General features: G+C 59.1%; 1 protein-coding gene and 1 long non-coding RNA gene across 6 annotated transcripts in view; one reads left to right on the top strand and one right to left on the bottom strand.

Annotated features, from left to right (window-relative positions):
- DNAH2 (dynein axonemal heavy chain 2) overlaps positions 1-27,784 on the bottom strand; it is a 93,075-nt gene that overhangs the window by 8,350 nt on the left and 56,941 nt on the right. For all 5 annotated transcript variants that reach the window (XM_078437831.2, XM_078437832.2, XM_078437833.2 and 2 more), the window contains exons 47-78: positions 27,165-27,317; positions 26,876-26,967; positions 26,397-26,595; positions 26,040-26,264; positions 24,950-25,054; positions 23,605-23,793; positions 23,420-23,505; positions 22,409-22,539; positions 22,097-22,246; positions 21,619-21,786; positions 21,258-21,418; positions 20,881-21,020; positions 19,185-19,317; positions 18,948-19,087; positions 17,188-17,398; positions 16,847-16,963; positions 16,533-16,674; positions 15,608-15,777; positions 15,380-15,496; positions 6,730-6,894; positions 6,045-6,170; positions 5,726-5,874; positions 5,587-5,653; positions 5,287-5,437; positions 4,907-5,055; positions 4,582-4,715; positions 4,319-4,463; positions 3,529-3,728; positions 2,484-2,610; positions 773-959; positions 531-679; positions 189-372 (exon numbers count right to left, since the gene is read on the bottom strand). In XM_078437831.2, coding sequence (XP_078293957.2) covers positions 189-372; positions 531-679; positions 773-959; positions 2,484-2,610; positions 3,529-3,728; positions 4,319-4,463; positions 4,582-4,715; positions 4,907-5,055; positions 5,287-5,437; positions 5,587-5,653; positions 5,726-5,874; positions 6,045-6,170; positions 6,730-6,894; positions 15,380-15,496; positions 15,608-15,777; positions 16,533-16,674; positions 16,847-16,963; positions 17,188-17,398; positions 18,948-19,087; positions 19,185-19,317; positions 20,881-21,020; positions 21,258-21,418; positions 21,619-21,786; positions 22,097-22,246; positions 22,409-22,539; positions 23,420-23,505; positions 23,605-23,793; positions 24,950-25,054; positions 26,040-26,264; positions 26,397-26,595; positions 26,876-26,967; positions 27,165-27,317 — 4,762 coding nt within the window. The remainder of the gene's footprint in view (positions 1-188; positions 373-530; positions 680-772; positions 960-2,483; positions 2,611-3,528; positions 3,729-4,318; positions 4,464-4,581; positions 4,716-4,906; positions 5,056-5,286; positions 5,438-5,586; positions 5,654-5,725; positions 5,875-6,044; positions 6,171-6,729; positions 6,895-15,379; positions 15,497-15,607; positions 15,778-16,532; positions 16,675-16,846; positions 16,964-17,187; positions 17,399-18,947; positions 19,088-19,184; positions 19,318-20,880; positions 21,021-21,257; positions 21,419-21,618; positions 21,787-22,096; positions 22,247-22,408; positions 22,540-23,419; positions 23,506-23,604; positions 23,794-24,949; positions 25,055-26,039; positions 26,265-26,396; positions 26,596-26,875; positions 26,968-27,164; positions 27,318-27,784) is intronic.
- Positions 2,218-6,878, top strand: LOC144614386 (uncharacterized). Its single transcript, XR_014136050.1, has 7 exons — positions 2,218-2,311; positions 2,845-2,938; positions 3,561-3,722; positions 4,367-4,479; positions 4,602-5,401; positions 5,620-5,846; positions 6,749-6,878. It is a non-coding gene; the product is annotated as an uncharacterized LOC144614386 (long non-coding RNA).

Raw genomic sequence — 27,784 nt, 5'->3', positions numbered from 1 at the left:
GAGCCCTTCCCCGAGCCCCGTGTGTCCCCACACGTCGCACCCGATTCCGCGCGTGCGGGGGGAGGGGGTGCCGGGGGCCCTCCGGAGAAGCGGGGGCTGCGGTCACGGTAGTGTGACGGAGGCCGGGGCCTCCGGGGAGTGAGACGCGCACCAGGGACGGGGGTGGGGGAGCAGGACGGGACGCTGACCCTGGAGGACCCCCTCTCGCAGGAGCCGGGCGGCAATGGGGGCCTGGCCCTGGCCCAGGGACAGGGCGTGGAAACGCTGGGCCATGCCCATGTGCTCCGCCAGCTGGAGCAGGGCGCCGGAGGGGTCCACACCGGGAGACAGGATGAACACCAGCGGGGTGCGTGGGGTCGAATCCTCCAGAACCTGCCAGAAGCACGGGGTGTGAGAAGGCCACGTGAGGCGGGGCGGGGTGGGGGTAGCGGGGACTGCCCAGGAGCAGAGGTTGGGGGCACCGCGGAGCGAGGCAGGAAGGCCCGGGGGTGCGGGGGGGGGGGGGGCAAGGAGGAAACCAAGCCACTGACCAGCTTCATGTTGAGCACGGGCGGCTCCACGAAGCGGGAGCCGAGGTTGGAGACGATGAACGAGGCGACACAGAAGGCCACCCGGTCCTGGCGCAGGGAGCGCACGATCAGCATTCGCTGCATCTCATTGCAGGCGTTTTCCCACTCGCCTGGGGACGGAGAGGGCCGGGAAGCAGACGCTCGTTCGCTCGGAGGGACCAGGGCCAGGGAGCGAGGGGAAGGGCCCGGCGGGGAGGGGGCACCTGGCAGCATGGCCTTCTCCGGGGTGGCGCTGGTATACCACAGGTGCCAGTCACGAGGGTATTGCTCGAAGGAGTTCATGAGCCTGTGGAAGTTGGTCAGTTTGTCCAGCTCTGTGATGTTGTCCCAGTAGGCGTCGGCGAGCCAGCTCGTACACGGGTTATCCATCTGGCCCTCGCGATCCAGGACCTGGGCAAGGAGAGAGGAGGAAGGGGACTGACCGGAACCCCTCCAAAGCATTTAATGATGAGGCAGCCGAGACCCTGCATCGGGCACCACGAGGAAAGGACTATGGGAGTCCCAGAGGCACTGGGCTCTGCCTGGACTGGGGAAGTCAGTTGGGGGGGGGGGGCGGGGGGGCGGGGCAGGGTCTCCCCGGCACCGAGCGGACACCTCACGGTGCAAATTTGGGGAGCTGGCGCCCTCTGCTGGCTTCCTGGTGACACTGTCTCTCGCCCTAATGACCTCGCCCTGCAGAAAGGCCCCCTGCCTTCTTCACCCTCTTCACCCACTGTGTGTTCTGAGCACTGGGATGCGGCGCTGAATATAAAGGGCACATATCTCTGCCCCCGAGGGGCTTATTTTCCAACACGGGAGGGCAGATAATGAGCCAAAGACATAAACAATTAAGTTATCCAGTGCTAGGTAAAGGTGGCAAGGTCGCGCCACAGTAGAATGAGCTGAACGGCATACAAAAGATTGGGAGTTCTGGGGGTAGTTTGAAGTACTAAATAGGAAAGTCAAGGAGGTCTCGGGGAGGCGCGATCTGAATCCAGCGTTAAAGTTGGTGAGTGGGAGCTGCGGGTGCACCTGTGGCAGAAGGGACAGCGAATGCAGGAGCCCTGGGGGGGGGGGGGCAGGGCAGGCCATGGGAGGTGACACCAGGGAGGTGGGCATGCTGACAGACTGGGGGTGGGGAGCATTGGGAGGCTCTTAGTTATTGGTAACCCGGATGAGAGGAGAAGTGCCCGGCATTGTCCAGGGGGGTGGAGAGAGGCCGGCCCAGGAAACGTGGTGTCACCGTCTGGCAGGTGTTTTTAAATTTGTTTTCAAAGTTTATTCATTTTTGAGAGAGAGAGAGAGAGAGAGAGAGAGTAGGAGCAGCGGAGGGGCAGAGAGAGAGGGAGACCCAGAATCGGAAGCAGGCTCCAGGCTCCGAGCTGTCAGCACAGAGCCCGACGCGGGGCTCCAACTCACCGACCGTGAGATCATGACCTGAGCCGAAGTCGGACGCTTAACTGACTGAGCCACCCAGGAGCCCCTGTCTGGCAGTTTTAAGGGCCTAATGGATTTAAAGGGAGTCCATTCGGTGTGGGAGTGTTTTTCTCCAGCTAGGCCCAGCCTCCTGGGCCACACAGGAACAGGAGAGCAAGATCGAGCCAGAGTGGTGGTTTCGCCAAGCAAAAGCAATACGGGAGTGGGCGCTGAGGGTGCCTGCGGGGGGGGAGCATGTAACGGTGACCGTGGAACCCAGGCTGGGAAAGGAGGGGCTTGAGCAGCAGTGCAAGAGGCGAGAGACCACACCTGTCAGTGGGTCACAGGTGAGAGGGGCCCCAAGTCATCACCTGTAATGTGAGAGCCACCCCCCCCCCCCGACCTGCTCCTGGCACTTTTCCTTGGCTCGCTCGCTGGAGCCTTGGGCCTGACGGTCCGGCCCGGAGTCCTGGTCATACATGTCCCCGTCCCCAACCTTGACGCCTCTGACCGACTCACCACACCCCCGCGGAGAAAGAAGTTGTACTCGTCCATGTTGAGCTTGCCAGAGGTCTCCAGGATTTTGGCACACATCTGGAAGCTGAATAGTAGCTTGTGGCGCTCAAAAAGGGTGCGGCAGGTGTACCTGAGAGACGGGCACCCGGAGGGCGGAGGGGACAGGAAGCACAACGTGAATGGTTACTGACTGCGGGTCCTACAATCGCGGAGCCTTACGCACAAGCAGGGCCTTAATCGGCATCTAGCCCAAACCTTTTGTCCACGGCCAAACCCTCAGGGACCTAGAGAGCTCACTGGTGAAACCAGTCATTCATTTCCATTAAACAACACGCAGCATCGATTTGACCCCTACTCTGTGTAGGTCCTAAAGGCAGAGTCATCTCTGAGCCCCAGCCTCTGTCCTGGAGGAAGTCAGCAGAAGAGGGAGGACAGACAGAGAGCCCACCGATTAAGCGGTGATGTGATGGGTCCTGTACGGGGTGGGCGGGCCTCCGAGGGATGGCAGGGCAGGGGGCCCCCACTGGACAGTTTCTGAGAGGAGCCGCCCAGTGCAGGCGTGGGAGAGGAGGAGCAGGGAGGACTCCCGGGAGAGCTGGAGCATAAGCTAATGGGCCTTGGAGCAGCCGTGGGGAGCCGAGCAGGGACGGTCTGCAGAAAGATTCACAAGTGAACCCGCGGGGCTCAAGGCCTGGGTGGCCGGGAGGAGGGTGTGGGCGCCGGTCAGGGGCCAGGACCCTGAAGGAAGCAGGAGGACAAAGAGTGTGGTCCCCCACCCGCCCCCTCCCCGGGACCAGGCCCCGCCCCAGCCTGCTGGATGTGGATCTGGATTTCACCGAGATTCCCAGTGCTTGTGGGGCACGTGGCCACTGGAGATGCGCGGGCAGCGTGGACCCTAGCGGATACGAGCACGGCTCAGGGAGCTCGTGCTCTGTCGCCACGGGGAGCAGGGGACAGGCCAGTGGCCGTGGCGCCGGGCAGCACTGGCGCGGGAGCGTCCTGGCAGATGCGGGGGAGGTGGGGGGCTCCGGAGGCGCGGGGCGCACACCTGTACACGGCGTAGGTGTGGTACTCGTTCAGGTAGTCGATGCGGTCCTCCAGCTTGTTGCTGCGGTGGCTCTTGTCGATGCTGAGGACGAAGAGGTTGATGTAGGCGTCCAGCGAGAACTGGTACATGGGGTCGATACGGCCCATGTCGTTGAGCACGAAGAACAGAACCGACGCCCTCTGGGCACACGGGCGGTAAGCCTACGGAGGGGCAGAGTCAGGGCAGGGTGGCGGGGGAGCGACCACGGGGCTGGGGGTTGGGCGGGGGACAGGGTCAGGGCCGGGGTGGGGAGGGGAGGCGGCCACGGGGCTGGGGGGTTGGACAGGGGACAGGGTCAGGGCAGGGGTCGGGGGGAAGTGGCCACGGGGCTGGGGAGGTGGGCAGGGGACAGGGTCAGGGCAGGGGCTGGGGGGGGAGCGGCCAAGGGGCTGGGGGGGTGGGTGGGGGACAGGGTCAGGGCAGGGGCTGGGGGGGTGGGTGGGAGACAGGGTCAGGGCAGGGGTGGTGGGGAGCGGCCACGGTGCTGGGTGGGGACAGAGTCAGGGCAGGGGTAGGGGGGGAAGCGGCCACGGGGCTGGGGAGGTGGGCAGGGGACAGGGTCAGGGCAGGGGCTGGGGGGGTGGGTGGGGGACAGGGTCAGGGCAGGGTGGTGGGGAGCGGCCACGGTGTTGGGTGGGGACAGAGTCAGGGCAGGGGTAGGGGGGGAAGCGGCCACGGTGCTGGGGGGAGTGGAATTGCGGGGGGGGGCAGTGGCCACGGGGCTGGGCGCGGAGCGAGGGGCGAGGCTCACCTCGCGGGCCAAGTCGATGTTGATCTCTGTGGTCTCGCTGGTCTCCAGCTGCTCGGTCACCTCGGTGGCGGTCATCTTGGAGGTACGAAGGGTGTTCACCAGCTGCACGTCGTCGAGCAGGGAGCCCGTGGCCTCATTCAGCAGCCTGAAGGGAAGCGCAGGTAGGCAGGCGGGGAGGTGGGGAGTCCTCCCGCCCCAGCCCGCCCGCACCCGGGATTCTGGCTGGGCCGGGCGGTGGGTGGCAGCGGCGGGTGCACCCTCACCGAAGGATCTCGTCCTCCAGCTCCTTGAGCTTCCTCTTGCCGGCAGCGATGTTGATGACCAGCGAGTCCTTCTGTTCCTCCAGCTCAGGCCGCTCCTTCCGCACCACGATGCCCAGCAGCTGAGCCTCCAGGCCCTGGGAGCACGGGGACGCGCGGTGGGACTCGCGCTCTGGTGAAGGCACACCCCTGGCACCCGGTCACGCCTCCCCCCACCTGTCCCCCGCCGCCCAGCGCAGGGGGCCTTTGTCTCCACCCCGCCGACTCGACTCTCCGGGTGCTTCCTGCTCCTCGATAGCTGCGTCCAGGCTGCAGCCCCCGCCCCCACCTGTTCCTTGACGGCAAAGTTGACGATGGTGGTCTTGGCCGAGGTCTCAGGACTGTAGTGGGGGTTGGAGAGCTTGGTGGTGATGTAGAAACGGAAATTGCTGTTGTACTCCACCTCCTTGTCTGCGATGCGCATCAGCAGCCGGCCGCCTGCAGCCGGGCCAGGGTCAAGGGCAAAGGAGCCCCGGTGACCAGGTGTGGGCTGGCCCAGCCCCCAGCCGGCATCCAGCTGCCCTAATGGGCCCAGCCCGGGGCTGTGTGAGCGGAGGGCCACAGTCTGAGGGCCGGCCCTCCCCCCCCAACCCCTCACCTCGTGGCCCAGCTGGCTGGTCTCTAGGATTTGTCCCCCAGCCCAACCCCATAGGAAGCCTGGGCCCTCACCGATTCGAGCTACAGATTTGTTGAGCACAGGGTTAAGCGTGGGGTCCAGATACTCCTGAACGTTCTGGAGCAGCACTGGATATCCAAACTGGATGGCCTTTTCTAGAATCTGAAGGTAATTGCTCATCTGCAGGTCGATAATCTGGAGGCCCTAGAGAGCAAGGGAAAGAGACGGGAGACACGCTGAGGGGCCCAGAGTAAAATCTGACTCCGGGTCGGGCCTCAGGAAGAGGCAGGCTTGGGAAGAGACGCCAGGGGCACAAGAGCAGCCCCCGCCCTGCCCCTCCCGCCAGCCTTTACCTGGTTTCCTTCCATGTTCTTGATCCACTTCAGGGCCTGGGCCTGAGGGTCAATCATCAGCGCCCACCTGAAGGAGGGCGGTCAGTCAGAAGACAGGCTCCGCCCTTGCCCCGCCCCCGCTCCCGCGGGGCCTCCTCACCTGTTGCCTCGGGTGACGATGATGCCATTCTCTGTGGAAAAGGCATCCGAGGGCAACCCTTGGAGGTTCCAGTCTCGAACTTTGGTAGGATTGGACAGGAAGTTATCGAAGGTGAAGCGCGGTGAGCACGGCACCTCCAGCTCCCAGATCTGGGCGGGGAAGAGCCCCGGACGTCAGCCTGGAGGCCCGAGCCCCGCTCCCCACTCCCCGCCCCGGGGCCCCTGCCCCCGGCCCCGGCCCCTGCCGGGTGTCTCCCCGACCTCCCCGCAGCCCTGGTCTCGGAGCCCAAGAGCTCACGAGGACCTGAGCCCTGCCTCACCTTCCTGATCCATATCTGGGTGACGATCTCATCCCGGTAGTTGGTCAGGAAGGGGCCCATGTAGGACAGGAAGGCGGCGGCCAGGAGACAGTCACCTACCAGGTAGCCCAGATCCTCCTCCAGGCCCTGGGTGGGGGGCGGGGGGCGGGCAGGGGGTGTAAGGAGGGCCCCGGGCACTGGGGAGCGCCGGCTCTCTCCCCCGGACACTGGCTCCATCAAAGAGGCGCTTTGTCCTAAACCTTCGGCCCTGAGGAGTCCAACCTGGTTCTAATCACTTCGGAGTCGCCGCCTTTCACAGTGATCCTGTTTACATTCTGGTGATAAGGCCTAACCCTTTCCTGAAGCCAGGGGCTCCATAAAGGCGGAGACAGGATGCTGGGTGGGGGGGGGGGGGACTGTTTCTGTAAAGTCATCAAGTCCGTGGGCTTCAGCAAAGGCCCTGCTGGCGCTCGCTCCCCAGGCCTGTGCAAACACAGGAGCCGCCTCCCAATGGCACAGACTCGCTTTCCGCTGCTCGCACCATGTAGGACTGTGGGGGGGGGGGGGGAGCTCCCGTCCCCCGTTCCTGGATGTCCCTGCACCCAGGGGTCCCCATGTCCCCCCGAGTGTCCCTCAGCCGACAGGGGGTGGAGCTCTGGGACCTGGCGGGCAGGGAGGAGAGCCGCGCGGGGCCCCCAGAGCTCACCTTGACCGTCTCCTCCCAGCGCGCCTTCTCGCTGGCCAGCCCTGACACCAGCAAGCCCGCTCGCTCCAGCTTCATTTCCATGTCCTCGGACTTCTTGCGGAGCTCCTCCTTCTGGGCCAGCTTCTCGTCGTACTGCTTCTTCAGCATCTCTAGCTTCTCGGCCACCTGGGAGGGACCAGAGCGAACGGCTCAAACGCCACTCTGTGGCCGCGCCGCTCGGGGGTTCCGGTGGCCCATCTGCCGTTTCGAGGCCTTGGGGCCTCCGTGGCCCGGTGTGCCATGTGACGATGCTAACCCCTACCCCGTAGGGCTGTCGCAGACAGAAAACAAGACAAAATATGTGTGGTGACGTGAGGTCTTCTGTCCCTTCCCCTCCGCCACTCTTTTCTTGGGCCAGGAAACTTCTTGTCATGAAACTCAAGGCCGGGTAGGAAGACAGTCCCCTTGGAGCATAATAAGCCACACGAGTCGCACTGGCAAGAGAGGATCAGAGGGCACAGAAACGACTGCCAGCCCCACGCCAGTGTGGCATGGCCCTAAGGCAGGACCTCGAGAGAGAAAGAAAAATCTAGAAACTGTTGGAGAGAGGAAGAGGGACTCCATCTGGGGCAAAGGCCCAGGTGCAGGGACCCACACAGGGATGGGGATCTAACTGTGCAGAGTTCACGTGCTGGCCTGGTGCCCCTCACCGGGCCTCATCTGGGCTGTGGGAAGGAGGGCACAGGGCACAGGACATGGGCCCAACCACTGAGGTTGACCTCCAAAAGACCCTGGAAATGCAACAGATTAACTCCCCAAGAAACTGTCTTTAAAGCAAAAGCACCCAGGGCAGCTGCGTGGCTCAGTCGGTTAAGCATCCGGGTTCAGCTCAGGTCATGATCTCACGGTTCAGGGGTTCGAGCCCCATGTCAGGCTCTGTGCTGATGGCTCAGAGCCTGGAACCTGCTTCGGATTCTGTCTCCCTTGCTCTCTGCCCCTCCCCTGCTCACGCTCTGTCTCTTTCTTAACAATAAATAAACATTAAAAAAAAAAAAAAAAAGGCAAAGTGGAGGTCCCCAATGTCACCTTCGGGTGACAGCACGCCTTCCAGGTCAAGCCTGGGTAGTGATGTTAGAAGGTATTAACATCCAGGGAAAGAAGGGGTCACTCCGAAGGGGTGAGTCAGCCGGGCCACTCAGGGACGAAACACCGGCTGGGGGTCTAGAAAGAGAGGGGCGCCCTTGCACTGGCACAGGTGGGCTTCAACCCGCTGGAGGCCATGCTGTCCGGCGGTCTTCCCTGCGTGCCACCTGTCGCCAGGTTCACGTGACTGCCTCCCCCCGCCCGCGCAGTCCAGGCTCGTCAGCAACACTGATTATAATTGGGCTTCCCGCGGAGCTGTGTCTGTGGGGAAGCAGCCAGCCCACGATCGTTCTGGATTTCATTACTTATTTTGCATGTGGTGTTGTCTTCACTGTTTCTATTTTTTATACAAGAAATGTACGCATAAGGTTAAAGACCTAAATAATACGATAAAAAGGAGTTATAACAAAACCTCTTCCACTCCTGGTCCCGTTCTTCAGTAGCAAATTATTTTTAACTATTTCTCTTTTTATTTCTTCTGGCAGCTGCCTCCCTATCTCTGAATATTATGCTTAGGCTACTATTTTTAAAATACATACATGCATATTTATACATACATTAATCTGTTTGCAGTTTTTGTCTTTTTAACTCAAAAATTATGGAAAGTTGCAAACCTAGGACAAAGAACCACACAATGAATACCTCTACGCCCGCCACATATATTCAACAGTTGTTAACATTCCGCTGGTTTCACTTCATCTACTGTTCTTTGCCAAAGTGTCTTAGAGGAAGTTACAGACTCATGAAACGTCAAGCCTCAAGCCTTCCCAGTGCAGATCTAGAACAAAACAAGGACATCTCCCCCGCGATCGTAACACCATTATCACACCTCACCGCCACTTTGCCTTTTTTTAAAACATGATTTTCCTCTTTTATGTCTTTTTGTAAAGAGTGAATCCACATCAGAAGGAAAAAAAACACACATGGTGAAGGATCTGGCTTCCTCCCGCTCCCGCCCCAGCCCCTGCCCCAGCCTGTGCCCCTGCCCCAACCCCTGCCCCAGCCCCAGCCCGTTTCTCCTATAGCTTTCCAGACAGAGTCCGTGTGTAGGGTCCACCGGTAATAACTACATGCATGGTGAAGGCAGGCCCTTGCTCGCCACCAAATCCCCGCACTTGAAAGAGTGCCGGGCGCTCGGGAAGTATCTCTTTGGATGAATTTTTTTCATAAAGATAAATGCTAACATACTACTGTACTTTATTTTTTTTCTTGTCTCCAAATCGGTTCTCGTCAAGCCGCCTCATTCTCCTTAACAGCTGCAAAATAATCTTGTGAATGACTGAACCGTAATTTATATAACAAGTCTCCTTCTGATAGACATGTGTGTCTTTCCAGCATGTTCTATTATTAACAATGCTGGAATGAACGTCCTTGTACACTGCTGTCTCTTTTTTATTTTGTTTGCTTTGTGAATAAGTGACTTAAAAATTCAAAAGGGATAATTATGGGCATGAAAAGTCTCTCTGCCTCGCCCCCCCACCCCATCCACCCTGCTCCCTCCTCGAGGTAGCCAACGCGACCTGCTTTTTGAATATTCCGCAAGAGGCGTTTTGCACACACTCGGGTATATTCCATACTGCTGTTTCCTGGTTCGTCCATTTGAAACTATTTCTATGGCCTCTACGCTACCATGGATGCAGGGGTGACCCTTTCCCCTCCAGACTACACTTCTTCCTCCCTGTTCCTGCCCATGAGAATGCTTCAACTCCTTACCTTCCTATCGCCGAATACCGTCTTAAAACCCTGCTTTATCTCCTACAAAAGCATTGCCCAATCTTTACCCCACCCCCACCGACACCCAGCTCCCACTTTTTTTTTAGCTGTACTTTTAAGATTTAAAAAAAAATTTTTTAACATTTATGTTTGAGGGAGAGAGAGAGACAGAGACAGAGGGAGACAGAGCATGAGTGGGGGAGGGGCAGAGAGAGAGGGAGACACAGAGTCGGAAGCAGGCTCCGGGATCCGAGCCGTCGGCACAGAGCCTGACGCGGGGCTCGAAATCACCAACTGTGAGATCGTGACCTGAGCTGAGGTCAGACGCTTAACCGACTGAGCCACCCAGGCGCCCCCGTACTTTCATTTTTATGTCGTCAAGGCTGACAACAACGTTCCCGCTCAGAAGTCACAGCCTTCTGCGCTCCGTCTCTAGGCCACAAACAGTGCAACAGCACGCACCTCCGTGACCACGACCGGGCCAGTGCCGTGCGCGCCTGGGGGCCGGCCGACGGGCCGCTGTGCACACTGAACCGGTTGTGAAATAGCTTCCTATCACCCCGGATTCTGTGCTTCTGTCTTGCAGAAATTCCGATCGGTTGGGTCGTGTCTCCAATCTCTCTTGTATGTTGTTTGGGTTTCTCGTTGGCGTGGCTGTTTACATTCCTTGACTCTACCGTCTACCAAACAGCCCATCCTTTGACCGTTTTTCGTTTTCCCAGAATTCTTCCCGGTTCTCTGCGATTTTTCTCTTACCGTCCTCTTTCTGCTCTCTGGGTGTCATCTCTTCCTTATTTACCCTCTGGTGACACCAATTTTTCCATTAGATTTGCTTTGTAAGTGCTTCTCGGTAGGATGAATCATCCCCGGGTTTATTGTGTCTTCTGGCGCCATGTTTTGTTATCATTTTTTTTTTTTTTTTTTTATCTTGGCCATTCCCTTGTGTGTGGGAAGACTTTCACCACGCCTTTACATACTCCTTCTCCGGAGGGAGGTGCGTGGCTCATCTGACTGGTGCAATCAGTGAAGAATAAGCTGGAATGCTCCACCGAGCTCAGGCCGTTTCCACTCTGCCCCCCAGCGACGCCCAAGACTGAGTCCGAGTCCGTCCATCTGACGACGGGGTCACTCCTCGTGGGCCCACCTGCCCACAATGTCAGCCGCATCCTCCCACCTGCTCTCCGAAGGTGATGTTTTGGCCAGACCCCTTTTGTTTCACATCTCAGTGTGTTTAGAACCCCCAGGCACAGAAGGCTGCTAGTTCGCAGATCCCTTCAGAGTGTATTTGCAGACCGGGAAACACACTGAGAAACTTTGGGCGGGCCTTGGGGGTCTCAAGGGCAGACTTTGGGGTATGGACGCGTGCTTTGACTTGGAGGGTTTGCACAGGCTCCCACTGGGCACACTGAGTTCTTACGGTGGTCTGGCTGTCGCCTGGGTGAAAGGCTTTAAGCCGACGCTGTGATATTCTGACCTTGACAGATGACCGTGGCTTCGTCCACAGGTGAGTGGCCGTTTCTGCAGAGGCAGGACTGCTTGAAACAGAGCAGCCTCGTGGACACTGGGCTTGGGCTGGAGAGTGGCCGCAGGATGAGGTCTGCCGTGGCCTCGGCACAGAAGCGGCCAGCACGCTGACCAGCTCGAAGTCGGGGAGTTTCCGGGCACTGACGGCTGGACGATGACATTTGCTGGTTTTCAACGGCAAGACTGTACATTCTGCGTGTACTATGGGTTCTAGCTTTCAATGGCTTTGGCCAAGCCTACGTGGCACTAGAGCAGCTGTCTCATTTTTTCAGTTTTTTGTGTTTTTTTTTTTTTTTTAATTCAGGGCTAAAGAGGCAATCGTGGCTCATCCACAGCCTTGGGACAAGGGAGGGGTTCCGTTCTGAGATTCCCAGTGACACAGGGCAGGTGGCGTGCAAATATTATCTGTGCCTTAAGGGAGCATGCCGGAACAACTTGGGGGTTCCGGAGGGAAAAGCTGCGTCTTGAGACACGGACGGCAGAGGACTTGTGCCTGGCCAGGTCCCCGGGGCACAAGCTTCAGCAGCAGCAACGGCAGCTTCGGTTCAGGAATGCGCCGGAGGTGACTTTCCAGTGAGGAAAAGCGTGGGGCGAGGTGAAAACCTTGCCCGTGAGGCGGTTCTCGTAGGGCCTCGGCAATTCCACAAAGACAGCCAGCACCACGAGCCACCGCAGTGTGGGGTGACCGCGCCTGGTCACGACACAGAGCGGGGGACGTGGTGTTCACGGCGGGGGGGGGGGGGGGGAGGGTCAGATACTTGAAAGGACACAGCCGGGATTTCTGTTTGGCGTTTCCATGTGGCTGCACAACACAGGGGACATCTTAATGCTCCCTAACCCCACACTTCACGATGGGCGACGGTGGATTTACAGTGGTAAAACTTACATGTATTTTTTAGCCACAATAACTGCCGTCTCCAAGAAATACATACACACGTGTGGGCTTCCAACCTGCCCCCGGCACGGTAAATGCTGTTTGGTTGGATCGTATCTCCTATTAATCTATCGCGGGAGGGTGTCTCCCAGTTTGACATAAGCTCACAGGTCATGATTTCCAGATAACCGCCATTCTGGTGAAGCTAAAAACCAAGCTTTTCTCCACGTATCCTCGTTCCCGCAAACACCACTGAGTGTTTACCGTGGTCTCTGGAGCGACAAGAATTGTTGGTTCCTGGGAGCGTAACTTTGTCTGTAAATCCTGTATGTTAACTCCTGGGCCCTTTCTTTTCTTTTTTAAGTTTATTTGAGAAAGAGCACAAGCGTGCAAGCAGGGGAGGGGCAGAGAGAGAGAGAGAGAGGGAAAGAGAGAATCCCCAGCAGGCTCTGCACTGTCAGCACACAGAGCCCGACGCGGGGCTCGAACTCACAAACCCTGAGATCACGACCTGAGCTGAAATCGAGTCGGAAGCTTAACCTACTAAGCCACGCAGGCGCCCCTTGAATCTTTTTAGTTTCAAATGATGCTCACAAGAGACAGCATTTGGAGCCGCGGCAGGCTCTGAGGTCCCACAGGAATGACATCCGTTTCTAGGGACTGACGGCCCGTCCTGGCCGCAGCTTAAGGAAACAGATTCTCCCCAGATACTGAGGGCACAGCTGAGACCGAGCAGAATAAGAGACTGGATGGTTTGGGGACTTTGACTTGAGAATGTTGGCTTCTTGATTTTTAACTCTGAAAAAGCAGGATGATTTGCTTTCAGATTTTAATTTACTTGGACTTTAGTTTACTCAGGGACTTAACCTTTGAAATTTAACACCCTCCCTCAGGGTCGTAGTCAAATGTGTGGAATCTGTGTGTGTCATTACTCTGTAGCATTTGGCTGCCATCCCACGGTCTCGGCACACGGCCTGCGATACGCTATACGGGATGATGTCACGACCAGGACTGGGATGCGAGAGAGAAAGAAGGTGAATGTTCAGTAGATTAGGCTTCTGTTTTGGCCCATTTCAGGGCCTTCTGGGGCAATTCCTTTTTTTTTTTTTTTTTTAAGTTTATTTATTTAGAGACAGAAAGAGAGCACGAGTGGGGGAGGGGGAGATGAGAGAGAGAGAGAGAGAGAGAGAGAGAGCAGGCATGTACAGGGGAAGGACAGAGAGAGAGGCAGAAAGAGAATAGAATCCCAAGCAGGCTCTGCGTTGTCAGCACAGAGCCCGACGCGTGGCTCAATCTCACGAACGAGGAGATCGTGGCCTGAGCTGAAGTCAAGAGTCAGATGCTTCACCGACTGAGCCACCCAGGTGCCCGAGACAATTTCTAAGCCAGTGGTTTGTAACCCTTGCTGCCTGTCAGAATCGGGAAAATATATTTTCAGGGTCCCCAGCAAGTGAGTAACTATTTACTCCAGATTTGAGTTGATAAGCGATGTAGTTGAGCTCGGGGCCTCTTTCCAAACCGCTGGGCCCTGGCACTGAGTACAGGCTCTCCCACCCCCGGCTGGCTCCGACTTGGAAGTTTTCAAGATGCTTTCAAAATGCTCAGGCTCTGCCAGAGATGTGTACCGGCCGGTCTGTGGGGGAGCCCCGCATCGGCTCGGGGCCACCTGCAAGTGGGCGGGGAGGCAGGCCTGGCCTGTCGAAAGGTACGTTTCCCTCTGACTCCACAGCTTTTTCAGAGGCAGAGGGCAAAGCTGGGGTCCCCGTCTGCTTCCTCTTACCGGCTAGGGGCTCTCAAGAGACCTAACGTGGGGTGCTCTACAAACACTCTTCGGTGAATGATGCTGTCGGCAGCCGACCCCACGGCCCCACTTGTCACACGTTAATTATTTGTCCCAGGATAGGAACCGTCCAAGGGTGAGAAACCTTCCCAAACCAATCGCCAGCCCTGGATTGTTCACTCTCGAAAGAGACGGTGAAAGGGTGACCGGCCCGAGAGAGGCTGGGGGGTAACAGCGGCCGCAGGGACGGGGCAGGGAAGGAGGGCCTGAGGACAGAAGCCCCCTCGCCCGGCCTGGCTGCTTCTGCACAGAAGGGGTCGGAAGAGGCCCCGAGGGCCGCTGCACTTGGCAGTAAAGACGGGGGCGAGCGGGGCTCGGGGTCAGGCAGCGTGGGCTCCAGCCCAGCTCCGCCGGCACCTCGAAAGTCCCTTCATCTCGCTAAACCTCAGGGTCCTCATCTGATTTGAGGACATTAGACCTGCGTGCTGTCCATACGTGGTGGCGGGTGAAACGTCCGGAAACGGTGTGACCGGCTTTGGCTGTATGAAAACTCAAAGGCCTCCATACGGCCAAAGATCGCATCAGATCTGGAGCTTGGAAACGATGCATCTGCCCGTCAGAAAGGGGAACGGCCACGCAAGCCAGGGCCACCGCCCGCCGGAACCCCGCGCAGGGTCCAAGGGCAGCACAAGCTCACAAGTACCAGAATGGAACGAGCTCAGGTACAGAAATGAAAATCACCTCCTTATCTGAGCGTGGACGCCCCTGGGCGGACACACGAGAAGTTGTGAGAGAGGCTGTTTCCAAGGAAGGGCAGCAGGGGGTGAGAGGGAGGCGTCCCCCCGGCTGCTCTTTCTACCTTCTGAATTTCGCACCGCGTGGATATGAAATCCTACCGAAGCAGGGATGGAAAACGTACCGGATCCGCGAGGAGACTCTCGGACTCCTGATAATAGCACTCTGCACCCTGCCTGCGGGAGCCGTTCACCCGCACGTCCTTCTTAAGTAGGGTTTACGCCCAGCGTGGAGATCGACGTGGGGCGTGAACTCAGGGCCCGCTGACGGACAGCTGAGCCGAGCTCAAGAGTCAGATGCTCAACCGACTGAGCCCCCCGGGCGCCCCACTTGTCCCCATGTCTTGGAGGAAGTCACCTTGCGGGTGTCCAGCCCGCTCCCAGTGAGGAACTCCCTCTCCCTCCAGCGCGGCCCCACCCCCAGCCAAGCACAGTCTTCCCGGCCTGCGGCCCCCCCGCGTCACACTCTTGCCCTGTCCCCCTGCCCTGGCAAACACCGACTTGCCACCCGGATTTCGTCACTTAACCCATCTCCGGGCCCGGCCCCAAAGCCCACGAGAGAGCCCGCCAGCTCCGAGTCGAGTTGGGAAGGGAAGGGCTCCAGCCGTGCCTTCATAACCCTCCGTGGGGGCGGGGGGGGGGGGGGGTTGGGGGGGGTTGAGGGGGGGGTTGGGGGGGGATCAGCTTCTGAGCCAGAGGCAGCCCGTCTGGAAGGGCGCAGAGCGGGAGGCGGACGGGACTGGAAGGCAGAGGGGAGGAGGGGAGACATCGATGGCAACGGAGCATCCCGGGAACCGGGGAGAGGGACCGCCACGGAAAAGACGGGCGCAAGGCTCGGCTCACCTCCCGCAGCTTCTCCTGGGCCTCAGCCAGCGCGGCTTGCTTGTCCTGAAGCTGGGCCAAGGCCACGTTCATCCTGACCCGCTTGGGCTCCACCACCCGGTACAGCCGCCCGTACAGCTGTGGGGAGACCGTCCGGCTGCAGCGGCCGCTGCCCCCTCCTCCGCCCGGGGCTTCCCCCCCCCCCCAGCCCGGGGCTCCCGCCCCGCTTCCCGCCCGCGCCCCGCTCACCTCCATGGCCCGCACCCACATGCACAGGGACTTGGCCGCCAGCGAGACCCGGCCGATGATGTCGGGCTGGAAGTCGGGCTGGGCGCAGTAGGCCCCGATCTTCTTCAGAACCTTGTCTGAGATATTGTCTTTATCAAAGTGGATCAGTGACTTGATGAAGTTCTGCTCCCCTGTGGGGTGGAAACCGGGGGCCTCAGCCAGAGGGCCTGACCCTCCTCCTCCAGGCCTCGCCTCCACTGCTTGGGCGCAGTTCCTGCCCCCACCCCCACCCCCACCCCCGGGCTTGGCTCCCCAGCCCAGAGCACTGACCTCATCCCCACTTCCTCCCGCGGCCCTCACCTCCCTCCCCAGAACCTCCAAGCCCCCAGGACGCCCTACAGTCTTCCCAGCCCCATCTCCCACCAGCCACCTACCTCGGACGCCCTGGGCCAAAGTCCCTGCCCCAACACACACACATCGTTACTTCCCCACTCTTTGCACATTCTCGTCAGGGCAGGGGTCGCTGAACTACGGCCCGCAGACTTTATTCCGCCAAGGGAGCTCAAAGCCGCGAAAACCACGAGAACGAAACACAAAGACCCTTGTTTTGCATTTTCTGACTCTCATGCTTTTGAGGGCCCCAGAGGTATTCCTGCCTTTCTTTGGATTCTGGGATATGGTCCCATATCTTCAACTTTATTTTATTATTATTATTATTATTTTTTTTTTTTTTTTGCTTAAATGAAGGGGAGCTGTTTTCTGTTCCTTACAGCCAAAGAATCTTGACTGATCTTTACGTCTCCTCGTTCGTACGAGGCTCCACCTGCCCTGGAGCGTCGGTGCGATGCCTCGTTCGTCTCCGCCTCTCCGAGCTCCTGGCGCACGGCAGACGATTAAGAGGCACGGGGCGAACTGGCGCTGAGTGCGCCTTGGGTCTCTAGCTTACCTAGCTGCCTCTTGGCCTCCGCCCAGGTGGGCTCGTTGCCTCGAAGAATCATGACTGCCTGCATGACCATCTCCACTTGGGCGGGGGGCCGTCCGTAAGACTTGATCTCTCCTATGTCCTTCTTGTTCAGAGACTCCAGAGCCTGGGCAAAGGGACTCGCTCAGGGAGCAGGGCCGTGCAACTCAGGGGGCGGGACAGGCGCTTGACCCGGGGGGGGGGGGGGGACCCCACCGAGACGCCCTCTTCCTCCCACGTCCCCAGGGACTTCAAGGACACAGAAGGCTGGTCCCATTCCCTTCCCTGGGCCTTCGTACCCGCATGGCTTCTTCCAGGGCTGGCAACGCCTCTTCTAGATCCTTCTGGGCATTGTCGGCCAGTGCCTGGCACTTGACTTCCTCGATTGCGATCTTCTCACTATTGGCTGTCACGGCCTAGGGAGGCACAGGGGGCGGGGTTTTGTCTTCGCCCTGGGCGAGAGTAGGGGCCAGTGTCAGGGAAGCGACAATGATCAGAGATAAGGTTAAAGAAGATGCGAGGGGCCCTGACACGGTCGCTGACGGTGCCCCAGGTAGCCCCTGCCCCCTGGTCACTAGTGGTGGGGTGCGTGGGGGGCAGAACCAGGCCGCAGGGACACCGCCCCCCCCCCCCCCCCCACCTTCTGCTGCTCATCTGCTTCCCGCTTCTGCTGCACAATGATGACCAGGTACTCCTCACACTGCTTCTGGAACTCAGCCACCTTCTTCTTGGCCTCCTCCAGCTCCAGGGACATCACCTCCACCTTCTCCCTGGTCTCGTCGATCTTAAACAATCCCGTCCGCAGCTTGTTGGCCTGGCCCAGCAGCTCCTGCCGCTTCTCTCCCAGCAACCTGGGGCGCAGAGTAGGGTCAGGTGCCTGGGGAGGCTGGGCCCCCCCCCTTCCCGCCTGTTACCACCGCCACCACAGTCAGGTTTTTAGCATTTCCTGCCTGAATCCCTGCTAACAGCTTCCCAGCTGGCTTTCCTGCTTCCAGACCCTCATCCCTCTGATTTATTCCACGCACTACTGTCAAAGCAGCTTGGTAGACACTGTTGTCATCGCCGTGTCCCTACTTGAGGCTCTCCCACTGCCCCCCCCCAACCCTGTGCGCAGCAAGCAGGGGGCTGCGGTGAACCAGACGACACAAGCCTGTCCCAAGGGGGTGACCACCTCTCACCCATCTCCACCCTGGTTTCCCCACGTGGGAAGGAATGTGGGCTCCGTATTGCCACAGTGCATGATTTTTTTTTTTAATTTATTTTGAGAGAGAGAGAGACAGCGCGCGTGTACCAGCAGGGGACGGGGCGGGGGGGGGGGAGAGAGAGAGAGAGAGAGAGAGAGAGAGAGAGAGAGAGAGAATCCCAAGCAGGCTCCATGCTGTCAGCACAGAGCCCGACTCAGGGCTCCATCTCTTGAACCATGAGATCGTGACTTGAGCCGAAATCAAGAGTCGCACCCTCAACCAGCGGAACCACCCAGGTGCCCCGAAATGTCTCATTTTTAAAGAAAACCTGGAAACCCGGATTTTTCTAAGCCTCCCATTTTAAATGTTAGCAGCTTACTCAAAAAGTTTTGAATGTTATACAGACCAAAAAAAAAAAAAAAAAATAGCATCCGTGCAGGATTATTTTCTGGACCGAGCGAGGAAATGTGCATCAAAGGCTTAGCATAATGTCTGGGCAAACAGTAAACAGGCTGGAAGCCTGGGCGCCAAGGGAAGGCCAGGACTTGACTTTGCCAACCGCTACAAGTGCCTACAACAGTGAGTGCCACGTGGCAGATGCTCAAAAATACGTGTGGAAGGAATGAACGAACGAATGAATGATGACCGTTCTTTTCACAAATGGCTTGTCCTTCACCTTGATCAAAACACTGAATCTAATAAATAAGGGGAGCCTTTTTTTTACATTTCTTTTACATCTTTCAAAGCAAACTATTATTGTGTTGGGTACATAAAAAGATACTCGATATGACTTAACAAATGAATATATAATTCTTGAGGGGGGTAGAAAGTCTAGAAAACATTCAGGGCTGATACACATATCGTTGGTATATACGGCGATGTCCCCATTGTACTGAGGTTCGAAAAAGACACATCGTTCCAGAAATAAGGACAGAGAGGGTGTAGGGAAGAGCCGAGGCCAGAGGGCTCTGGAAATGGCCCTGCACCCAGGGAACCCCGTCTCTCTTTTGTTAACTCCCTGCACAGGAGGAGACCCCCACCCCACATCCCTGCCTTCCAGGGTCAGCACCTGGGTCGTGGAGCCAGCCCCGGCGGCGGGGGGGGGGGGGGGGGGGGGGCGGCTCCTGGATATTTCCCATTACATCATTCGGCCCATCGCCCTTGAAAGCTACCAAGCTCCCTGGCCCTCCCCGCCCTCCCCCACTCTTCTCCATACTTCTTATATCCCGACACGAGCTCCAGGTAGTTGGTGGGTGTGACATAGTTGTATCTCCGCAGCTCCAGCAACATCTTCTGGGAGTACTGCCCCACGGACCAGTGCATGGTGACAAAGATCTTGGCCACCTTCCTGTGGATCTGAGGCCCACGGAAAAGGATACAAGACGGACAGTGAAGGCACACAGAGAAGGGACATGGGAGGGAGGTCGGGGCTGGGCGTGTGGGAAGGCCTCACATTGTCCTCTGTGCCCAGGTCCACTCCTTGGAGGTACTTCTCGGCCACCTCCAGCAGGGCCTCGTGGGGCCACTCGGAGAACCAGTTGATGGTGGTGCAGTTCACCAGGGCCGGGTACTGGCGGATCCAGTTCCTGGTGATGGGTTTCGAGAAGAGGTCAGTCCCATCCAGAGAGGCAGCCTCCAGCTCCTGGCTCCCTCACGGGTCCGGCCGCTTTCCAGAAACCCACGTGTCCCCTCCTCATGCTCCTGTGTCCCCCCCACCACCCGTCCAGGTCCGGCTCCCCTCAGAGCTGGCTCAGTGTAGCATTTAGGGACAGACGGCCTGGTTCACACCCAGCTGTGGATCTTGAGCAAGGGAACATCACTTTCCTCATCTCTAAAATGGGAACAGCGGGGCGCCTGGGTGGCTCAGTCGGTTGGGCGGCCGACTTCGGCTCAGGTCATGATCTCGCCGTCCGTGAGTTCTAGCCCCGCGTCAGGCTCTGTGCTGACAGCTCAGAGCCTGGAGCCTGCTTCATATTCTGTGTCTCCCTCTCTCTGACCCTCCCCTGTTCATGCTCTGTCTCTCCCTGTCTCAGAAATAAACGTTAAAAATTTTTTAAAAAATAAATAAATAAAATGGGAACAACAGGAATACCAACCAGGGCTGTTCGCTGACTCAGGGAGGCGACACGTGTAAAACGCTTAGCGCAGTGCCTGGCACGGTAATACCATTAATATAAAACCAAACAAAAGGGTGGCCCAAATGGCCTCTCCGTACAATTCTGTCTCCCTCCTCCTCTCTGATGCCCTTAAAACCCGGTCACGCGAAGAACGGGTAAGCAAACCATGGCATATACACATAACGGACTATTACTCAGCCTTAAACAGTAAGGAAGTGCTGACTTCCTTGGATGAAGGAATGGATGAAGCTTGAGAACTCTGAGCTGAGTGAAACAAGCGAAACAGACAAAGACAAAAACCGTATGACTCCACTTACGGGAGGTATCTAGAGTAGTCACTCACAGAAACAGAAAGGGGTCAGTGGTGGTCAGAGACCGGGGCGGGGAGTGGGCGGGGGTGGTGTGTGGAGAAATGGGGGATTATTCAACAGGTGTAGAGTTTCAATTCTGCAAGATGAGAAAGTTCTAGAAATCTGTCACACACTGATGTGAATATGCTTAATGACACTGTGCCCTACACCTGAAAACCGGTGATGATGGTAAATTGTATGTAATTTTGCATTTTTAAAATCATGATTAAAAAATTTAAAACAGGGGCGCCTGGGTGGTTCAGTTGGTTGAGCGTCCAACTTTGGCTCAGGTTACGATCTCAACGGTTGGTGGGTTCAAGCCCCACGTCTGGCTCCGTGCTGACGGCTCAGAGCCTGGAGCCTGCTTTGGATTCTGTGTCTCCCTCGCTCTCTGTCCCTCCCCCGCTCATGCCCTGTCTTTGTCTCTCTCAAAAACAAACAAACATTAAAATTTTTTTTCTTTAATGTTAAAACAAAACAAAACAAAGTGACAACGAAACAGTGCAGTCACAGCACAAGGGAGCAGACAACTCCCATGTAGCAGCAGGAATAACCTGAAAGGAGCAGAGGTCTAGGGCGGGCAGGGCGGGAGAGCGGGCTATTCAGGACCCCAGAGGGTGCGGGGGAAGGTGGGGGGGGGGGGCAGGACAGACAGGCAGGGAGAGGCTGTCCCCGGACTCACCTGAAGGAGTTGCCCACGGGGCTGAGGCAGAGAACGATGTGCAGGTTGTTGCGCACGCGCTCAATGAGGTAGGCGAAGAGGCTGTCGGAGGACTGGGGCACCTGCTCGGCCTTGGCCTGCTCCGAGATAAGCGTCTGGATCTGCGTGGAAGCCACATGCGCTTGGGGGAGCCACGGTTCCCGAGGCGGAGGCGGAGGGGTGGGGGCCGAGGTTGGGCGGACGGGACGGGGTGCGGCTTTTAAAGCCACTTGGGGGTGACGGAGGAGGAGCGGGCTCTCGCCCCCGACGCGGGGGAGGGACGGACAGAGGGCCCCGAGGGAGCGCATTCTGGGATCTGCGCTTCTTCAAGCTGGTGGAGGGTAGGGAAGGGTTCGAACCTCTTCAAATTCATCAGTCTTGTAGAGATTGGGGACCTCGCCCGAGCTCAGGATGTTGTTGATGTCCTCCAGGAACGACTCATCCGCAATCTGGGTGTCCACGAAGAGGAAGGACGTGGGCTTGAGCTCTACCCCCGCCTGGCGGTATAGACGCTTGATATCTGGGCCAGAAGAGGGCAGGAGGGAGGGGGGACAGACGGACTTCAGACTCACCATCCCGTCCCTTGTCCCCCCCCCCCGAGAGGTGGGAACCCGCCCCCAGCCTGCGACCCGAGCCCGGCGCCCCCCGCGCGCCTGGCACGGCTGGCTACCGGCTTCCACCTCTCTGCTCCCCGGTCACCAGGGGATCTTTCGCGCCTACCTTCTCGGAACTCCTGCCTTCGGTAATGTTTGCTGACCTCGATCTGGAAGGTGGCGTACTCACAGATGGAAGAGGCCAAGCGGGCCAGACTCTGGCGCCCGCTGCCCCCGATGCCCACCAACAGCATGTTGCCCCGAGGCTGTCCGATGACCCGCACGATCCGTGTGACTGGGGGGCGGGAGACGAGGGCGGTGAGGCCTCTGGGACACCCCGGGGGACCACCGGCCCTACGCTAGAGACCTAGAGACCGGGGTGCCCGAAACTGAAGTACAGGGACCGCGACGCGGGGGGAGCAGCCGGTGCCTGAGGCCCAGGCAGCGAGTCCACCGCGAGCGCAGCCCCGTCTGCCCGACACCACAGCCTCGTGGAGGAAGAGCCCCACCGTCGCCACTGGCCACCTGGGGCCAGAAAGGAAAGCAGCCTCGGGAAGAGCCCACGCCGGGAGCTAGGGCGCGGGCCGGGCGGAGGAAGTGCTCACTGTGTTCGATAGCCTCCCGGAAGAGTACCAGCTGCATGGGGACGATGGCGGGGGACAGGTTGTACTCCCTGAGGGCCGTCTCCATGGCCGCCTTCAGCGCAGCCGGGTCTGTCAGGTCCTCGTACACCTTGGGCTCCCGCATGAAGTCCCCTGGGCCGCGGGAAGCGGGCTCAGATCTCCACGGCCCGGTCGTGGCCAGGCTCCCCCAGGGACCCCATGGCCCAGCCCTCCCCCCGGGGGGCCTCCCAACACCCGCAGCCCGGGAGCCCGCAGCCCGCGGGGGGGGGGGGGGGGGGGGGGGCGCCAGCTCACCAAAGACGGGAGGACGTTTGTTGGGACAAAGATTATGCAACGTGAGGTCAAAGAAGGAGCCAAGTTTGTCGCTGATGATGCCCACGAAGGCCTCCAGGTCTGCAGCATCCACCAGCCGGTCAGAGAAGACTCTGTCGGGAGGGAGTGAGTGGGGTGAGGCTGGGGCATACGGAGGAGGGGGCCCCCTGGGCGGGTGGGGTGGGGCATACTGAGGAGGGGGCCCCTTGGGCGGGTGGGGTGGGGGCGGGGCATATGGAGGAGGGGGCCCCCTGGGCGGAGGGGTGGGGTGGGGGTAGGGGCGGGGCATACGGAGGAGGAGGGGGGCCCCCTGGGTGGGTGGGGTGGGGGCGGGGCATACGGAGGAGGGGGGCCCCCTGGGCGGGGCATACGGAGGAGGGGGCCCCCTGGGCGGGGCATACGGAGGAGGGGGCCCCCTGGGCGGGTGGGGGCGGGGCATACGGAGGAGGGGTGGCCCCCTGGGCGGGTGGGGTGGGGGCGGGGCATACGGAGGAGGAGAGGGGCCCCCCTGGGCGGGTGGGGTGGGGGCGGGGCATACGGAGGAGGGGGCCCCCTGGGCGGGTGGGGTGGGGCATACTGAGGAGGGGGCCCCTTGGGCGGGTGGGGTGGGGGCGGGGCATACGGAGGAGGAGAGGGGCCCCCTGGGCGGGTGGGGTGGGGGCGGGGCATACGGAGGAGGAGAGGGGCCCCCCTGGGCGGGTGGGGTGGGGGCGGGGCATACGGAGGAGGAGAGGGGCCCCCTGGGCGGGTGGGGCGGGGGCGGGGCATACGGAGGAGAGGGGCCCCCCTGGGCGGGTGGGGTGGGGGCGGGGCATACGGAGGAGGGGCGGCCCCCTGGGCGGGTGGGGTGGGGGCGGGGCATACGGAGGAGGAGAGGGGCCCCCCTGGGCGGGTGGGGTGGGGGCGGGGCATACGGAGGAGGGGCGGCCCCCTGGGCGGGGCATACGGAGGAGGGGCGGCCCCCTGGGCCGGTGGTGGCACGGGCCGTCGCACCTGAAACACTCATGGATCCAGAGTCGTGTGATGCTGGACTTGGTGTCGTGAAAGTCCCTGTTGGCCCGAAGCATGCCCTGGAACACCTGGGGGAGAGGCGGGGCGGTGGGATGGCGGGAGGGAAGAGACCCCGTCCCAGGCGTGGAGAGGAAGCCGAGAAAGCCGTTCCGGCGAGGGAGCTTCACCTTGGAGATGTCCCGCAGGTTGAAGAGGTAGTGGATCTTGGCGGGCGTGGGCAGGAAGCGCTGCACCACCGTGTTGTACATGTCCAGCGTGGCCTCGGTCACCACGTTGCCGATGGGCTTCACCTCTTCCTCGAAGTCCTGAAGCTTCTGATTGATCATGGTGCCGAATATCCGGATGATCTGGGACTCCTGGGAACAGGCCCTCCCGCTCACTCCCGCAGGCTCCCGGCCTGGCCGCCAGGGCCCGGACCCCGGCCAGGGGAGTTAAGTACTCATCCCGGGGGGCCGAACATAAAGGGGCGCAAAACCCACAAAATCAAGAGACATAACATCTGAATGCAGTACTTCAAAGTCAAATTCAGGGGCGCCTGGGTGGCTCAGTCGGTTAAGCGGCCGACTTCGGCTCAGGTCACGATCTCGAGCGCCGTGAGTTCGAGCCCCGCGTCGGGCTCTGTGCTGACCGCTCAGAGCCTGGAGCCTGTTTCACATTCTGTGTCTCCCTCTCTCTGACCCTCCCCTGTTCATGCTCTGTCTCTCTCTGTCTCAAAAATAAATAAACGTTTAAAAAAAAATTTTTTTTAAATTAAAAAAATAATAAAAGTCAAATTCAGGGGCGCCCGGGTGGCTCAGTCGGTTAAGCATCTGACTCTTGGTTTCGCCTCAGGTCACGATCTCCTAGTTTGTGGGATCGAGGCCGGCGTCGGGCTCCGTGCTGTCACCACACAGCCTGCTTGGGAGTCTCCCTCTCCCTCTCTCTTCTCCCCCTCTCCCCCTCTCTCTCAAAAGTAAACAAACATTTAAAAATTAAGAAAGAAAAATTGAAATTAATGCAAAATATCCATGGTGAATAAATACACACATTTTAAATAAAGATGGGGTCAGGATTGTTGCAGTTTCCTTTTGCCTCAGGCTCTGAGATCCCTCAGCAACCACCGGTCTCGGATTTATTTAACATTGTGGTGTTTGTTCACCGCGAATTCTTGGCTTTGACTATTTAATGTTGCATTCGAATGTTATGTATCTTGATGACTGGGGCTTCCGGGGTGCCCCGGAGGCCTCACTCACCTCCCCGAACCCTGGCGTTCCTTAGCGTCTTTGGGGCCCCTGAGTCCGCCTCCCCCAGGACCACAAGGCTGCACAGGCCAGAGATGGCCAGCCACACTCTTCTGGCTCAGGAGAAGCAAGGGCTCCCACAAATAGCAGCCCCCCACCGTGTTACTGCTCCCTGTGCACGCCTCCGCTCGGAGGCCCCCCCACCCCTCCTGGATCTGCCTCCTGGTTCTCTGGGACACGGATGGCTTGCCTCTTACGGCCCCCCCTCCCCGGGCCCCCATCGCGCCCTCACTGTGGGGAAGGTCATGTTGATGACGTTGAAGCGGCTCTGCAGTCTGGGGGAGATGATGGTCCGTCCGCCCCCGGGAGGGCCCATGGCAGCCATCAGGAACATGTCCTGGGGAGCAGAGACAGGCAGGAAAGGGGCAACACAGGGCACAGGAATATGGAGGATGTCAGAGGGGCCGGATGAGGGCAGTAAGGGGAGAGGAGAGGGGCCAGGACAGCAGAAAGGGAACAGGGAGGGTGAAGGGAAGGAAGGGATTAGGGACAGTTTGTTTGGAATTATTAAAGTGACGTATTTGTTTTAATTTCATTATAATCCATGTACCAAAATCAGAAAATGGAAGTAACTTAAAAAACGTTTGACTATGGGGCACCTGAGTGGCTTAGTCAGTTAAGCGTCTGACCTCGGCTCGGGTCACGATCTCACGGTTCGTGGGTTCGAGCCCCACGTCAGGCTCTGTGCTGACAGCTCAGAGCCTGGAGCCTGGTTCGGATTCTGGGTCTCCCTCTCTCTCTGCCCCTCCCCTGCTCACGTTCTGTCTCTCTCTGTCTCAAAAATAAACATTAAAAAAGATTTTTTTTAAAGTTTTACTATGTTTTCTAGACTTCGTTTTTTTTCCCCCCTCTTTTTCCAGCGTGTATGTGTGTGCGCATGCGTGTTCTTTCCCAGAAACACAAGAATACGCTAGCCGTCAGGAGAGCTTCTGACCCTGAGTGCCAGACAGACGGACCCCCCCCACCCCCCGGTGGGAGGGATGGAAGGGCTGCTGCCCGTGGATTTGGAAAAAAGAAACAAGATGCTCAGAATCCTGTGGGTGCAGACTGCCTGGGGGTGCCCCGTAGGGGGACATGGGGAGGCGGGACCCGAGTCAGGGACACCCTGGACGGCAGCAGGGGAGTCACGTGAGCGTGGGGAAGGCGTGGAGGTGGAGGACGGGACCCTTTGGCCACAAAGCACAGGGCAGAGTCACCGAGGAGAGTTCGCAACAGGGACTGATAACTGAGGAGCCGGGAGTCTGGGGCCGGAGGCGGCCGGCCCCACCCGTGTGGAGAGGAATATAGGATCGCAGGAGTCTCCCCGTCTCCCGGATGCTTACTCGGATGTACTTGATGGTCTGCTTCGAGCGATCGTACCAGAAGCCGTAGTCAAGCCAGAGACGGATCAGCTCCAGGGGGGGCTGGGACCCAAACATGTCCTTCGCCGGCATGTTTAGGTCATCCATAAAGGTGACCATGCTTTTGCCCCCAAGCGGCACATAGACCCCCTTGGTTCGCTTCTCCACCCTGCTCTCGATGATGCTCTGCACGTTATTGGACGTGGTCTGGTGGAAGGGGTACGGGGTGAATGCTTGGGTCTCCCGGGAGAAACTCGGGGTTCGGGAGGAGTGTCGTCAGGCACTTGGATCCCGAGGGAGGGCGCGGAAGGCAGGGGGGGCCTGGGCCCCACGACGCACCTGTGCAGACATGTTGACGGTGAGCACAGACCACTGGCTGGAAGGCAAGGACTGCAGGACGCTCTGGGCGATGGACGTCTTTCCGGTCCCCACGGGACCCACCAGCAGGGTGGGATTCTGGCTGGCCACCAAGGCGCTCACCAGGTAGTTGTAGCGAACAGTGTCAACCGTGGGCACCATGATCTTGTAGAAGGGGGAACTAGGGAGGAAAGCGAACCCTGTCCAAGGGGCCCGGCCACCTCCTTTCAAACGCCCGCTTCCTCCCGCCTCCTGACGTTTATCTCCCTCAGACGTCACCAACCCTGCCTCCTGAGGGGCCCGGAGGCCGGGCGTCCTGCTTCCGGCGTTCCAGAGCCGCCTCCTCTGGGAGCCAGCCCCCCTCCTCTGCAGCGCACATCTGCCTCGAGGCCCCGGCTCTCTGCCCACATCTCCCACCAACCACAGCCCCAAGCCCGACCCCCCACAGGCCCCGCTCTCACTTTGGGGGGTAACGCCAAGTCTTAGGGAGCTTTTCCTCAAACGACGTCCAGCTTCGCATCTTGGGGTCCACAAAGTACTCGTACACCGTGTCCTAAGGAGGGAACACGTGTGAGGCCACCAAAGCCTTCTCCGGCTGTCCCCCGCCGGCCGGGAGTTTGCACAGCCCGCTGGGTGAAAGAAAGAGGGCCGGGTTGGCACGGCTGAAACTCAAGCAGAGCCTGGCGTAGGGAACCTCGTGGGTGCTAGAAAAACAGGAAACGTCGGACGGCCGGGTCCGAGCGTCCTCGCCTTATTGGGAAAGGAGCCCTCAATCTCTCGGAGGTAGCTGTCGATCTTCTCGCGTCCCTCCTCGTCCACGGAGGCGCACACGGACCAGATCATGCTGAACACGAAGGTCAGCTCTACCATGGTCACGTAGTTTTCGCCGTCGGCTGGGTTCACCTGGATGGAACAGGAGAAGGGACTCGGTCTCCATCCGTAAGAAAAGGAGGGGGATCTATTGTGGCGAATCGCAGCAAGAGCTTAGAGTTTTCCTCCCTTCCTGGTTTTATTTGGAGACACCGTGTGGTTGTAGGTATACCTAAACCTAAAGCGTTCAGATGGACCTGAAAGTCCTGGTAAGTCGGCAGCCGCCCTGACGCTCTCTGCTGCTGTGCCACGAAGGCACAGCAGTGACGTGGCCACACCACGTCTGCCCTGAAGAAGTGCCCACAGGTGCCCTAGGGCCCGGGGCCCGGGGCGTCGTGGCAACTTGTCTGTAAATTGCAAAAAAACGAGATGACCTAAATGTCCACCAGTAGAGGGATGAAAAAAGAAAATGCCATGTTCTACCGTGGAACAGCGTGCAAGGCTTAAAAGCAATAAAATCAATCTATGGATACCGATACAGAACTCAAACCCATATTGCT

This window comes from Panthera onca, chromosome E1, assembly GCF_046562875.1.
Source record: "Panthera onca isolate mPanOnc1 chromosome E1, mPanOnc1 haplotype 2, whole genome shotgun sequence".
Lineage (NCBI taxonomy): Eukaryota > Metazoa > Chordata > Mammalia > Carnivora > Felidae > Panthera > Panthera onca.
This window is presented reverse-complemented; position numbering and strand designations above follow the sequence as displayed.